Genomic DNA, 15,429 nt, shown 5'->3' with positions numbered 1-15,429 from the left:
CAATTGATCACGGAGCCGGATCATTGAAGTTTACAAGTGTCACCAGAGTTGAAAATATAACTATTGGTTTAGCATCACAACCGAACACCTTAGTGACTTTTTAGGTTTTTGCTTTCCTTTGGGCGCTCAACGGTTATCGCTTAACATCTCGAATAACAGTAGGGCAGCGTTTACGTCACAAAGAAAAGTGTCACCTAGTCAGAATGAAAGCTTTCGTAACCTAGCCGAACTAAAAGTTACCACATACTCCGCAATCTTATCGTAATCTATTACTTGATTAACGTTTACCTAATTCAAGCTACAACAAGTGGGAACTCTATTGCAGAAATTAATAAGTTATAAAAACACTTTCAGTTACCAACTGTTTGCGATGGATCATGTTTTCAGTATCTTCATATCAAATGAGAAAGTACCAAAAAAGATCGTAAACCAGAGCTTTGGGAACCTTTTTATGGGAATTCATGATACTTCTGGGAAGTAGTTTGCTTCAGTTAGCCAGTCAAATTGAAATGAAACTGAGCGGCTTATGCATATAAACAGAGCAAATGTAATTATTCTCACAATAATTGGTTTGATAGTATGATCCTGTTGAACCATTACAATAAGCTTAACCAATTGGTTACAGAATGATACTAATTAACATACTAAGCCAGTCACAACGAACACTAAAACTATGAAACTGTCGTGCGATTTACGTAGAAGAACACACATCGAGCGAAGCGAATACAGAAAAAGTTGAAATGAAACATGCACTCGAAAGCTTTACATTGTGTTGCCAGTCGTCACCATGCCTTCGCTGATGTGAACACTTAAGTTACTTTGCTAAGCAAAGTACACAGTACACAACACGAATAAACCGTTCTACATATAACAACCAGGTAGGCACCAAGAGTATAATCGGTAATTCAGAAAGCAGTTTATCATGATTTTTATCTTCCGGCATAAGACATGCAAAATAAGATCGACTTCAAGCACGGTACTCGCTACTGAACAAATGGACACTTATATTTATCACTAATATCAAGTTAGCAATGCACAGTACTAATAGGGAATGTATATTGTAACAAGGATGTGACAGGAAAAATCTATTTTGCTTCATCAACGGTTTCCTGGTAGAAAACAAGGGGATGATATAGTGCAACACTTTTCTACACAAAGTCGAACATATACTTATTATCGACGTTTCTGAACTTAAATCCGAATTAAGACAGAGACAGTAAACTATGGATATGAGTAACAATAAAGTAAACAAGTAAAAATAAACATAAATACACAGAGAGTACGAAAAGTGCAATTTAAAATAATTTGGCAAGAACCAACAGCTATACCACAAAGGCAAACAAGACATACATATTGAATAAATAAAAAGCAAAATCCATTGGTAAAAATAAATATAATATAAACAAACATGCATAATGTTTAAAATAAGTTATAGCAGCAGACACAACAAAATACATAGACGTGCTACCCTGCGCATGCAGGAAAAGTGATCAGCGACATATGGCATGTCAAACACCTTTTGATCACAATACTGTAGTATACATTCAATACTGAAAATTCAGTTTGAGTAATTTCTGTGTGCTACCGTACTTTTGTAATATACACAAATACATTTAGTGTAAAATTATACATCACACATATTGTAAAAGTGTTTCTTGGAAAATCTGTCACCCTACAGATTTTGGAACAACTGTAAAACCTTTATCTTTTAGATGGTTTATCAAAAGTTTTCCGAGAAGAAAAAAAAGAGTTTTTCTTGGTTTCAGTCTTGTCGGTGCCCCTTGTCGACAAAGCGGACCTGGCAAGTTTACTGGAAGTTTTCTTAGCTGAGTCGGTTTTAGAGAAGGTCGTTTTCACTTCCTTGTTAGTCTTTACCGGAGATATTTTTCGCTGTAAATCAATCTGATTTCTTCCGCGCCGTCCAATGAGACTTCTGCTATTACTCTGTGTTATACTATCTTCATTGGAACTATTTAAACGGTCTACCCTTCCAGTACTACTCCCCTGCATAGGCGACGAATAGTTCAATTTCAAAGCTTTCACTGATGATGAAACACCAATACCTTGTAAGCTTTTGAATTTACTATTATTTGGTGAAGACTTGGAAGAACTTTCGATCGGTTTATACCGACGTCTCCTGCAGGAAGTAACAAAGACAAATCATGCATAACAATTTCGTTAAAATGTAATCACTAATTACTTTGCAACAGCAGTAATTAAATATGGCATGTATTAAAACGCTCTGAGTTACCTAGCAGCTTGGACCGCGCTCGTTGTGGGACGTTTACATTCAGGTGGACGAGGTATTAACTGTTGTGATTGCGATTGCGATTGTGATTGTAAACTTTTTGCTTCCGCTTTTTGTTGTGCTTTATTGGAGGTTGTTTTATTTGTATTGTCTAAGACCGTATTAAGCAACGATCGCTTTGAAGAATCTGCTAAATAAACGAAGTGCGTAAATAATAAGATACAACATAAATTGATATATTGCCTGAAATCCAGACTATAAAATCTTCGTAGAATTAAAAAGTGTAAAATATAGAAAATAATTTAAATACCTTGTAATGTACTTGGTTCATTTTTCATAGAAACAGGTGAAGCTACAAGCGAAATCCTCACAGGAATTCGACTGCAATGCAAATGTGTTTTGCTTAGTATAAACAAAATGCAGTTGAATTCAAATGACTTATGATTACAAAACCAATACCTATGCTTTGGTGTTGCTTCATTCAAAGAGTTGATTGTTTGTGCGCTTCTGGGAGTCTTTTTAAGAGCGTCCAAATTTATATCATCTGACATCTCATTAGCATTCTCTCTCAACTCACTCAATTGCTCAATGGGAAGTAACGGTGATCTAACATGCCGGGGTGCTACAAAGCAATAAGCATATCAGCTTTTAAAATGTTAACAATTTGAAATCGAAAGATAGTGTTTCATATTAGTGGCAAACTTCGTTGTCTTGAATCTTCAGTTGATGCTGAAATTGAATGTGGTTGTTCATCCAATGATGATACAAAAAGGTCGGACAAATTCTTCTTCTTCGGTAGGTTAAGCGATCTAGTTTTATAATAATATAAGATGACTAGATTGCCCCCAGAAAACTATTTTCGATTTAAAACACATACTGTTTAGTGGTTGCTTTTTTATCAAATTGGTCTGCTTGTTTCTTTGTAAATTTCTTCCTTGCAGATTCACTAGATTCAGAAACATCACTAACAGATCGCTGAAGAAGACGACGAGATAAAGGAGTTATATTGCCCGAAAATCGACTTGCTTTTTTCTTGACTTCCCTGCTAAAAAACGTTCCAATTAGTTGTATGCCAAGCCAAACAGCAATCAAAGATTTCATTGCAAATTAGAGCAAAGAACCTTCAAAGTGTCAAGATTACCTGCTGGATGAAAACAAATCTGGAGATAAGTCATTTTGACCCTCTGCAGCACTGCCTTCTGCATTGTAACCAGTATTGCTGCCATCAGAACACACCAAGCTTGGACTGCTACTATTATTGTTTTTAGATGTGGCAAAACGTTCCTTAACACCAAATACATCATCTATAGATTTATTGCCATGAGTAATGAAGGGCATCTTCGTTTGCAACAAATGACCCTTTCCATCATTTTTTTGCTTTTCTAATGAAGATGCATCGTAAGCATCAAACTCAGCCATTAGTTCAATGTTCTCCTCATCTATATCAAACTTGGTGACAACCATATCTTTTGCAGGCAAAAGATCTGAGTTCTCTGGACCAAGTTTATTAGTGTTTTGACTTTCTTGGACATTTTTATTAAATCCACCATCCCATGCTTGTGCATGTGTATTTACAGTACTGTTAATATTACTGTTCATGCTTATTTTATTATCATCATCTTCCATATTACTTTGAGGCAGAATGCCAATTTTCCCCAGGATCATGACAGGCAGTTTATCCTGATCACTGCGTTCAGTGCTATATAAATCCTTTTCCGCTGATATAATATCAATGCTTGGGATCACCGCTAGTTTTTTATGGTCTGGTTTGTATTCCTTTGTATTATTCTTAGTAGCTGTATTGTCATCTACCAAAAGTTTCGGATTTGATCGCCTGGCTGGATTCGTTTCAAGTGCATTCTCATATGGTACATCTTCAGTAAAGTTAATGTCAGCAAGCTTTTGTAAATGTAATGGCGTTGGAACTATGATATCTTTGCTTGATGCAGGTGTATTTTGCAAGACTGGTAGTCTAGTCTAGAAATTTTTTGAGAATTAACACGACTTAATATTCATTTACAAAACCAAATTAGATTTAAATGATGTAAAAATATCACTTGTGATCAGGTATGTGCTGAATTGAACTTGACTATGCATATTGCGCACCAATGTCAAATGTCATTTTCACAAACTCGAATTTTGCCAAATGTGAGGCCAGAATTGGGCCAAATTCTTTATTTCACAAAACGTGAGAAATCTATAGCGAAACATTCAACTTTTCGTTGTATGCTCGACTATAACAACAGCCATATGCTTGCAAAAAGTTTTAGAAAATTCGTATAGTAGTCGCCGCTTATAGGATCCAGCCGATTATTGGAGCCAAATCCCGTAGAACGGAATTTCTACATGCTAACAGAGTGCAAAATCATTCGTTTCAAAAACTCCAGTTAGTGGATCCACTTCAAACGTCTGGCCATGCAATAAAATGTAGTAAAAAACTTAGTAAAATGCTTTCCCCCATTTGCTGTAATGACTCTTTTCATTCTGTCGGATCTGACGTGAGCATGATGTAATACACAATGAAGTTTGCGTGAATATGCTTTGAAAACATGCGTTGACTATTCAGTGAGATTTGAAGAACCATAATGGATTATTTTGTATCTGTAAGAATTTCATTGCAATAAAGAAGGAAAGAAACTGCAGGAAGTGAATAGGCCTCTAGCTGTAGACGAAAAGATTGATTTTCGTAGCGACGCATAAGAGAAGTCTACAAGAAACATTTTGTGGGAAGATGTGTGTTTTGTGCATTTCATGTTTTAGTCATTGTTAACTAGAAACATTGTCAAGGGTTGTGATTGCAAAAATACGATGTCGAAAAGACCACCTAACTCAGTCAACAGCACTCCAGACAAGAAGCGGAAAGTAACTTGCCAAGGCTTGATGCGCCAAGAAGCTTTCAATGCTTGACAAGTAGCGTACAAAACTAAAGAGCCATAACCAGCGAGATGCTGCGAGTGTGCTCGGCATCTCTCGTGGACAGCTACAAAAAATGCTGAAGGAGAAAAATGTTAAAATCAATAGAGCGTGGGCTCAAGCAGTCTGGGTACTCCGAGGTTGCCAATTTCATGGCAACAGTGAAGCTAGTACGAGAGCACCTGCGAAAGACTTTCCCTCCGCTACAAGCAACTCTAGACAGATTTTTTTGAATGCTTTGTTTGTGTTTTCTGAGTGATTTACCTGTTATTTTTGTGTTCTTTTAGATATTTCCGACGTTCACATACATTATATGATTAACAACCATGCACACTGAGCTTGTTTGAGTCATAAAGACCTAAAGTAGATCCATCGTTTTTGGATCCATTTCTCCTGGAACGGAGGTGGATTTTATAAGCGGCGACTACTGTATAACCAAAAAACAAATTTATTGTTTCATTTAAAATCAAAATTTTAAGGTTTAATCATGAATATGTTTCTTTACAGGTAGTCTGCGAAAGTGAAATGATCAAAGTTAACAGCTTCGGATTCACACAAGTATTAAATTCTTTTATTCGAAGCCAAATCTTTTTCAATTAAGCACATCCTTACCTGTGACCTATTAAATATCAATGTTTATTTTACTTGATCACAAATAGGATAGCGTTATAAGAAAGTTAAACATTTCAATTTCGCTCAATTACTTCACAACATTTAGTTTCATATATATCAATTTATATTTACCTGCAATTTTTCTGAGATTACCACTGATTTATCTTTTGCCTGTTTCTTTACATCATGGTTAAATACAGCATCACTATGTCTCTTTGACCCAACCTCAACCTGTTTATTTACATAAACAACTTTACTTAAGTTGTACAAAATATGCATATAGTTTTATGACATAAAACCATTTCTACTGAACCTATCTAGAAGCAAAAGCATAATCAAAAATAAAATTACTGCAAAAGTAGTAAATGCTACCTCTTCTTTGGTATCAATTGCAACTTTTTCAGGATTAATCTGCAGAAACAACTTTGTTTAATGAGATAATATCTGAAGGTTATTGCTAAAACAATAGTAAATGTTGTTATTATCTACCCAGTTTAGCAGAAGCTGCTATCAACAAACCGCAAGTAAAATTTAACTTCAATAACTTACATTAGAAACATAGGCATAGGATACACACTATGTACCCATTGTAACGTGTAAATATATTCACTTGGCGTACATTAACTAAATATCATCCTTCGTCTAGTTTATCACTTGTACAGGCATATACATTTTTCTAGGGCAAATTACCATACAAGCAGGTCAGTAAATTAAAATCTCATCTCCTAAAATATTTACAAAAAAAACTTTACCTGTGGTTTAGCATTGAAATTCATATCAGTTGAATAATTTCCATTGCCTTTTATATGAAGAAGTTCTGGTTCTTCATCATTATATTCATTGGTAGGAGTAATTTGGGCCTGCAAGTTAAAAAGTTGACATTGTTGAGAAAACGTGCTAAAAAGAGTTTCAATTGTTGTTGGTGAAAAAATTTGGTGAATAAAAGCAAGTGCAAAAACAAGTTAACCTTAAAACAAAAAATAGTTGTCAGTAATTATACCAAGACTTACAGTAATTATACAAAACTGTTTCAATGATACATAGTGGTTGAGCAAGTATTGCCAAAAATACATTGCAAAAAAAATCTGGTGCTATTTACGACGTTTGTGGCAACAATTATGATGTTACGATGTGCAATAACGTTGGTGTTTAAATCAAGAAAGAAATTTACAAGGTTGTTAAAAGGGTCTTGCATTAGTTAGGCCTAATGTAAGTTACAGTCATTGTAGTTATTCTGGGGAATATGCTACAGCTCATTGAGCTCAGTATTTGCAGTTAATACTAGCCTAGTATCAAAAATTGCCATAAAAAGAATGCTTTTCACAGTAGCACAAGGATAACTACTGTCACGTGTGACATTTTTACGCTAAAAATAGACATCACCTGCATTTTATCGCTTACTTGCGGAGTTGCATTCCATTAAAAACTTAGCTTCGTTACCCTACCACTGCTACCACATTTGATTAAAACTCCAGCCATCAAGCATATTAATTTTACATTGTGACATCAAAATCATTGCCACCTTCACCATAATTGGCAGTGAATTTGTGATAAATATTCGGCAGTAACTAGTTATACACTAAATATCATTGAACTAATCTTTTCCTGGTATACTTACTGATAACTTGGTATTGGATTTGCTCCTTTCTCTTACTACTGCTTAATATTTACTATCAAAGCACCTGAGGTATGGGCAACCTTCGACGTGGACTACCAACCATACTCCCGGAGATAATGTTAGCTACAGGATGCAGCTCATTCAAAATTCGTGGAGGCTGACGTCCCGCAGGCTCAGGTTCATCAAGTAAGTTATCGGCTTCTTCCATCTCATGTTCTGTGTTTGCAGCTTCTGCTACACCAGACACAATTTCCATACTAAATAGTTAAGATACAAAAAAAATCAGCAAACATAAATAATATAACTTTGATAGGGTTATCTTGCATATGACATGGTCACAATGAGAGGAACAAAGCAGTATTAAACATTTTCTTAATTAAAAAGCTGACATTTTTGGAACAACATTTGTTCTTTACAAAAACAGCAGCCTACCGCCATCCTAATATGTTTTTCAGTAAAATATGTACCTGTAGCTAAAGTAGACACTTAGACAAAGTAGACGATCTGACACTTTTCTGCTACAGTGCTTCGTCAATTATCCGGTCTAGTTGGGAAATGTATTCAGAAATTTGAGGAGATAAGCAAGTGGATAATTGAATTCTTATATTTAAGTGATAAAACAATCTTTTTGTGTTTCACGTCATCTTTCGCTTATGAAGCCATATCAAAACTTTAAGATACAGTGTAGAGTTTAGTTTTTAACAATGAACTGTAAGTACAGCTAACATAACTCAGAATAGGCCATAACAGACACACTGCATAGTATATATAGCTATAGTTGCAGTAGGCCTTAAAGTCCATTTCTTTTACAGTGTTATTGTGTCACAAAGCTACTTCATTAGGCAACTAGATGATTGAATGTCACTTAAAAAAGCTACAAATAATCGAGGAAGTGCAGTATTATAGATCTGTAATTGGCACTGTTATCTATAATTATGTTACTTATTATTCATTTTTTTACATTAATATATATGTGATTTATTGTTTCATTTTTTTTAATTAAAATCACGAGCTGTCCAGTAAAATAAAAAATTAGCATGATAAAGGATAAGACAATCAATATCTAATGCAGTACGTATTTAATTTATATGTACTCTACTTCAATCAAGAGTATACTGGGTGTGATAAAAATACAGTTCCGTTACTTTTTTATCACACCTCGTATAATAATATATACCATGATAAATTTATATAATGTTACAATCAATATTGCAACAGTTTTGTTTGCGTTATTTCATGCCTCTTTGCATTCTGTAAAAATGAAGTAGTTTTGGAAAATACCACGCACCTATACGGGCATTTACATTGTACCAGAATATTTCATCAATAGTACAGATGGCTTTTTCCTGAAGTATCATGGAGTAACATAAAAGATATTTCAAGTACTGCTTTTCACTGCATTTCCAAGATTTTATTGATTTGCAGTGTGCAGTTCTGAAGGGCTCTTCATCCATTATGTATGGATTACGGCATGGACATAAATTAAAAAGGGCCACTGAGGCACAGGCAAAAAAAATCCAATGTTCACGTTTGGTAAACTAAAGCAAATATACATATATAGAAACCTTGCTTTCAGAACAGACAAAAGGTTGCTCACAATTTTTAAACAAAATATACTTAGATTATATAGACACATTAAAAATTCTAAGCAAAGTGCTTGTCTTGCTTAAGTTGTTGCAATGTTATATGTAACCTTGTAAAATTTCAAATTAAAAATAAAACTGATATATATTTAACAAAATTGGGTACCAATACCCTGGAGACCAACTGTTATTATAAGCATACATATAAACCTATTTCATAGTACATATTATTGACCAGCACGCAAACTCTTGAAGCACTTAAATTCAATGTTTAAGTTAAGTCAATTAAAAGCACTTTAAATACCCAGCTGGCCCAGCAGTATGCCGATCACCACGTGGTGGAGTTGATGTTGTTGTTGTAGTTACTGATCCTTCACCACAACCTCTTTCCCAGTCAAACGGATCTGAGTCACAAATATTCTTTCTTGCGATTGACTTCTCAAAAAGACTATACACGTACTATATAGATGAAAATACAATGTATTATTACGAGCATTCACACACTATGAAACAGTAAAAATTCAAGACACAAGACAATTCAGATCCACAGAAATAAAAATGAATCTATTTATATTTTCACCCATGAACAAACCTCATAGTCCGGTTTGTCATAATACTGTAAGTTTGAAATATGGTGATATAAATCCAGCATTTCATGGGGCATGTGTTTCAGAAGAGCTTTGTCGTCGAATTTCTCCTTCAGAATTCCAACCTAAAAAGAAAAATGCAAGATCAATATTGTAAACCAAACAAAGCAGAAAATATTGACAGGCACAAGAATATGCGTGAGATAGCATTCAATACATACAATGTCAATTCACATTAAATTTTGTTTTAGGAATCAAAATTAGACTATATTGAAATTATAAAAACGTACATAATTTTTTAACAAAAAACATGTAATGCATAATTCATTAATTACAACACCCATTCGAACATAATGCTACATCTAACCTGCTCCTTGTCTTTAATTTTTCGCCATGGAAGTTGGCCATTTACAAATTCGACAAGCATATACAATAAAGACCACAAATCATCATGGCAGCCCATCTCACGATTATGATGAGCATTAATAGAAGCATATCTTACTGTGCCACGAAAACCAGCTACAGTTCGAGCCTGTGAAATTATTTATGAGTTGTTAGTTAAACAAAGCTTCACCGACAAAAATTAATAATTTTTAAACATTATAAAACAGTCAAAATGCTTAGCCTTTTCAAATACAGGTATAATATCAGTTTTGTTGCAGCAGCAGAACTAAGATGTATAGCATACATATATATACAGTGGAAACTCAATAGCAAAACTTTGCTAATAATTTTACACTTACAGATCCTGACAAAATGCTTACATAGCATTACCAACCATGTTAACTTCAAAAGAAATTTAATGGGTCACTTCAGCTTTGCGTTAACAAGCTTCCATTATACAGAATATCTTATTAACTTTAGTACTGTATAGGCCTAAATGTTACACAAACCTGGCGAATATCTCCAGCTGCATTAGTGTATTGTCGGGACAAACCAAAATCAAGCATATAAACTGTTCTACACGTTGCTGACGTTCTACCCATAGCAAAGTTTGAGGGCTTGATGTCTCTGTTAGCAAGATTCAACATATATTTTTTTACAGAATTCTCTATCAAATATAAATTTTCATGTATTTTTGAGCTTGGATGCATTAAAAACACAAAACATCTGTTACTTTCCAGCTTACCTGTGTAAGAAACCAACACTATGAATATTCTTTATACCAAGCAAGATCTGCTTTCCCAAGCGCAATGTCGTACTGATTGTAAACATACCTCGTGGCTGACTCCTCCTCAGTTCTGCTAGGTTTCTACCCTATGATATATTCAAAAAAAAGCTTGTGTGATTTTTAACAAAAACTTCATATATGCTATATACACAGGACAGATACAACCTAACATGATAAAAATAACAAGGAAAATACACACTTACAACTAATGACATAACAACATAATTAAATCTTTCATTTCTCCCACAAGCAATAAATCGACACACATGATCTCTTCCCTGCAATGCTTTCAACACTGCAACTTCCATTTTCAAAACCTAAATTTAACAAAACAATGAATATACATTGGTTTAACACAAGACAATTTTCTTCTTTTCATGCCCAAGCAAACAATTAAAACCTCAAAACCAGACTAATATAGATATAGAGATACGTATATGTTTTAATGCATTAAATTTTTTAAAGCTAGGTTTACCTGTTTTGTTTGTCTGGCTGACTCTATTTTAATTGCAATTGCTTCTCCACTTGTAGTGTCAACTGCCTCAAAAATTTCTCCTAATCATGCAAAAAACTTTAGTCCTGCTACTATGCAAAAACAAACATAGATAGCACACCAAACCTGTAATGGAAACCGCAAACTAAATTACAGGGACTTACCAAATCCTCCTCCTCCAATTTTACGAGTCTAAAAGGTAAAAAAATTATTATTAAATCAAGAAACCTACACCTACATGTAAGTCACTAGCAACTCCAATTTCTGGTATAGCCGGCTAAAAATAATTTAAGTATATAGTTCTATTTTTATTGCCATCTAAAAATAGGTGCACAAATCAGCATCTTGCTTGAATTTAATAATAGGAAACTACAAAAAAATTTAAAAAGTTTTCCAACTTGCTTAAAAGTTACATAACACATGTTTTTACTCAGTCTGTGGCATGTGGCTTCCCAAACAATGTTAAAAACATTTTAAGTAGTAAGTCTTTTTGATGAGTTATCATTGTATAATGTGGTTTAAATTCACCCTATCCAAATTTGCAAAAAATTACGCGGGCCACTTTGTCAGTTATGGCTGAGCAAGCGGGCCGCACAATTTTTTTAACATTTTGCATAATAATTAGCATTCAAGCACAACCGCTTCATTTGGCAGATTTTTAGCTGCTCCCGCGGCCGCAAAAAATACATCGATTGAGTGCGGCAATCTATTGAAGACATACTGCTGCGACTCAATTATGCTATCAGCTTTTGATATCGCATTGCGCAAAGATTAGAAACAGGTGAAAGAAATTTCAAGACTGCTGGTCTCACCGGACGCTTCGTTCAAGACTGCTGGTCTCCCGGACGCAAAATTTAACCCTAAATTCCGGACATGTCCGGAATTTTCCGGACGGTATGGCAACCCTAATTCCTATAAGTCCTATATGCCTTGCATGTATGGGCGTTTGTCAAATCGTTTGGCGGGCCGCAGGTTTGTCACCTCTGGTTTAAACAATCATCGGCTCATCGCTTGTGACCTTTCACTGGATATTTTTCTTTGTTATTATATCACACACAAAATGCAATGTATGAATGTGTAATATGTGAATTGTTTAGTGACATTTTGCACAACCTTTGAGTATAATATAGCCCAGGGGTGGGCAAACTTGTTCAATGAAAGAGTCACTTGCGGAAAACTACAAAAACCAGCGAGCCGCAAAATCAGCAATGTCAATGCAAATATGGTAAACTATGCATGGAGAATTAATTAATGAACAATAATGGATATCACTATTCAGCTAGAAGAGCCACAAAAAACATGTCGGCGAGCCGCAGTTTGCCCACCTTTGATATAGCCTATTAAAGCACATTAAAAAGACAACTCTAGTCAATAAACATGAATAATACTTTTGAGCATGATGAGAAGAACTAGATGTTAGGCATTCAGTCTAACAAACAAATGAAAAACATATGTAATTAAGCCATCGAAACTTTTGTTATTTGCAAATGCATTAATAAAAAACTGCAGCTCTCTATTGATGAAAATCATGGGTGAAAAGCTGATTTGTGCAATTATTTATAAATGGTAAGCGCCAGTGCAAGAAGATCTTACTGCCAGATTGAAAAATTCGCCAAGAGTACAGAGGATTTTAAATGTGCAACGTTCAATGTGGACCAACCAATTTTTACTGCATTTCTATAAAACTGAAACAAAATATTACAATTTTTAAGTCAAAACTAGGTCTCTTCTGATTGCACTTGTAACCCATTTCTTCTAATTAAAACCCAACTTTTTCTACACCCAACTTTTTTCTAATCATTTCATATTTCTAAAACAATTTTAAAGCCAGTTATGGAGACATAAAAACAACCATCGTCAATTATTTTGTCAGATAAATGGAATTCAAAACACATGATTTTTATTTTGCCTAGTTAAACCATGCAAAGACAGCGGAAAATCATTTTACTAAATTTTCTCCAACTCTTTCTTCTAATCATGAAAGTTTCAGCCATTTATTTCCACTTTTCTAGATACTTGAAATACATTGGTTTTGTTAAAGCGAATGTAGTTGAAGTAATCTATGCCATACATATAAGTGTATAATATAAGCAATGTTTTATATACGCCAAAATTTCAAATGCTCTGCTATCATCTAGAGCAGGGGTGATGAACCTATTCGATGACGCGGGCCACTTTGTCAGTTACGGCTGAGCAAGCGGGCCGCACAATTTTTTTAACATTTTGCATAATAATTAGCATTCAAGCACAACCGCTTCATTTGGCAGATTTTTAGCTGCTCCCGCGGCCGCAAAAAATACATCGATTGAGTGCGGCAATCTATTGAAGACATACTGCTGCGACTCAATTGTGCTATCAGCTTTTGATATCGCATTGCGCAAAGATTAGAAACAGGTGAAAGAAAGTTCAAGACTGCTGGTCTCACCGGACGCTTCGTTCAAGACTGCTGGTCTCCCGGACGCAAAATTTAACCCTAAATTCCGGACATGTCCGGAATTTTCCGGACGGTATGGCAACCCTAATTCCTATAAGTCCTATATGCCTTGCATGTATGGGCGTTTGTCAAATCGTTTGGTGGGCCGCACAAAATTGTTTGGCGGGCCGCAGGTTCGTCACCTCTGATCTAGAGGCCTGGCCGTTTGAGATGGACAATCGCTCACATCCACATCAATGCTCGCCTTGATCGTTTGAGGCAAGCGATTAATCGCTCACCTTACGCGTACGTAGTCACTCGCCACACGAGTGTGAGGTGGCATACACACTGTTAAGAAACGATGATACACATTTCACAAAATAGTCCACCTGATGCCGACAAGGAAAGCGATTTAGTGATTCTGGTGATAAAAAATGAACATGACAAAAACAGGGTGTGTGAACAGTTACCTTTACTCCTTTACTTTTGCACTTCTAAATATAGTGATCAAGTATTGAGGAATCACTACGTCATAATTTCTTTTTATTACCTCCTACCCTGTTCAAGCCGAAGTCAAAGTGCAAAAGTATAACAGACCCTACAGTGGTACACTGTGTATCAGAAGTCAGCAAAAAGTGAGAAAACATAGCATAACACAGCTTGAACATAGCTGCAACTTGTAAATGCAGATAGTTTTTTTATGGAGCTTGTATCGCAATATATCAACATATTTAATTGCAATGTTGCTTTGCAACTCTCACACAATTGTGCACTTTGAGAAATGTCTACTGTGCACTCTACCAATTTTTAAGTTACACACATAAAAATAAAAGTACATAAAGGAAAATGAATAAGCAGAAGATGAGCAAAAAAATATTTTTTTGTTTAACCAAGTTAAATGTTTCCTATAACTAGATGAAGCCATGCGTTTTGCAAAAGGCCTCAAACTAGCATGTTGATAGTTACACACCCTATTTTGCTACATATGCTCTTGAAATATACATGTTGTGTGGGAAACTTCTTCCACAAGTAACAGCAAGTTTTCCAATCTGGTACACTTAATCTTATTTTCATTTAAGACTCTGTTAAACATGCGAAAACATTTCTGGCAATTTAAAAGTTATGATAGTGATCGCCTTTAGCACTAAATGTAACTTACTACTTTCCATCGATCCTTGATGTAGTCACCACAGTTCAGTAAGGGACTTGCAGTTTCTGAAGGCATGACTTTAGATATCTTAAAAATGGCAAGTAGCGTTATAATTTAGGATCATCTTGTTCTACGTTGCCAAGAGTTGTACAACACAACTCTGGCATAAAGTTTAACACTGAATGCCAATTCAAGTAGCAGGTCGGTTCCTTCACTAACCTAAAAAATGAAAAGAGTGGTTATTTCATCGTAAGTATAGGTCAAGCAGGCCATAGTTAAAGATATGGCGGTTACGTTAGAAGAATGCGACGGTGGTCGGCTTGGTAGCCGAGTGGTTCAAGCGCTGGTCTCACAATAAATGCAGCTCAGGTTCCGTGTTCGATACCCAGTAGCAGCATGGTGCCATACCATGGTAATGCCATTGGGCAAGGCATTAACAACACTTACACCTGTTTAGTGGACCTGGTGGTCAGTGAACAGTGCTAAATTTGGACAATACTCTAGAAAAATCAGAAAATGTTGTCACAATCGGAACTTGCACATCAAGCACAAAGGCTAGCTCGGGAACTGGGGTTCGAGTGATGTGAAATCATCAACGGGTTTAAGTCGTGCAAATACTTTTCTTTAGTCCGAATGTTAAA

The 15,429-nt window shown here is 35.3% G+C and overlaps 1 protein-coding gene across 3 annotated transcripts; it reads right to left on the bottom strand.

Annotated features, from left to right (window-relative positions):
• Positions 1-354: 354 nt before the first annotated feature.
• Positions 355-15,007, bottom strand: LOC143445577 (uncharacterized). 3 transcript variants are annotated; one of them, XM_076944777.1, is made up of 20 exons: positions 14,798-15,007; positions 11,390-11,417; positions 11,208-11,287; positions 10,936-11,049; positions 10,691-10,818; positions 10,455-10,572; positions 9,929-10,093; positions 9,567-9,686; positions 9,279-9,433; positions 7,456-7,648; positions 6,526-6,633; positions 6,146-6,184; positions 5,906-6,004; positions 3,390-4,225; positions 3,126-3,293; positions 2,951-3,057; positions 2,708-2,870; positions 2,559-2,629; positions 2,252-2,438; positions 355-2,137 (listed from the first exon to the last, which is right to left on the bottom strand). In XM_076944777.1, the coding sequence occupies exons 1-20, from the start codon at positions 14,861-14,863 to the stop codon at positions 1,702-1,704; spliced, it is 3,381 nt and encodes a 1,126-aa protein (XP_076800892.1). In that variant the 5' UTR covers positions 14,864-15,007; the 3' UTR covers positions 355-1,701. The 3 variants fall into 3 exon arrangements, with proteins under 3 accessions (XP_076800892.1, XP_076800893.1, XP_076800895.1); XM_076944778.1 differs by having other exon boundaries at positions 2,252-2,435; XM_076944780.1 differs by having other exon boundaries at positions 3,126-3,290.
• Between the last annotated feature and the right edge of the window lie 422 nt (positions 15,008-15,429).

This window comes from Clavelina lepadiformis, chromosome 2, assembly GCF_947623445.1.
Source record: "Clavelina lepadiformis chromosome 2, kaClaLepa1.1, whole genome shotgun sequence".
In the NCBI taxonomy this organism is placed as follows: domain Eukaryota; kingdom Metazoa; phylum Chordata; class Ascidiacea; order Aplousobranchia; family Clavelinidae; genus Clavelina; species Clavelina lepadiformis.
The sequence above is the reverse complement of the archived record's forward strand: the minus strand, read 5'-3'. Positions and strand labels throughout refer to the sequence as shown.

Coding starts and splice junctions, on each gene's coding strand:
- LOC143445577 (XM_076944777.1), bottom strand. CDS start 14,863: ATGCCTTCAGAAACTGCAAGTCCCTTACTGAACTGTGGTGACTACATC. Junction 10,573..10,690: donor AGTGTTGGTTTCTTACACAG/GTAAGCTGGAAA, acceptor TCTTGCTAACAG/AGACATCAAGCCCTCAAACT. Junction 3,294..3,389: donor GATTTGTTTTCATCCAGCAG/GTAATCTTGACA, acceptor AACGTTTTTTAG/CAGGGAAGTCAAGAAAAAAG.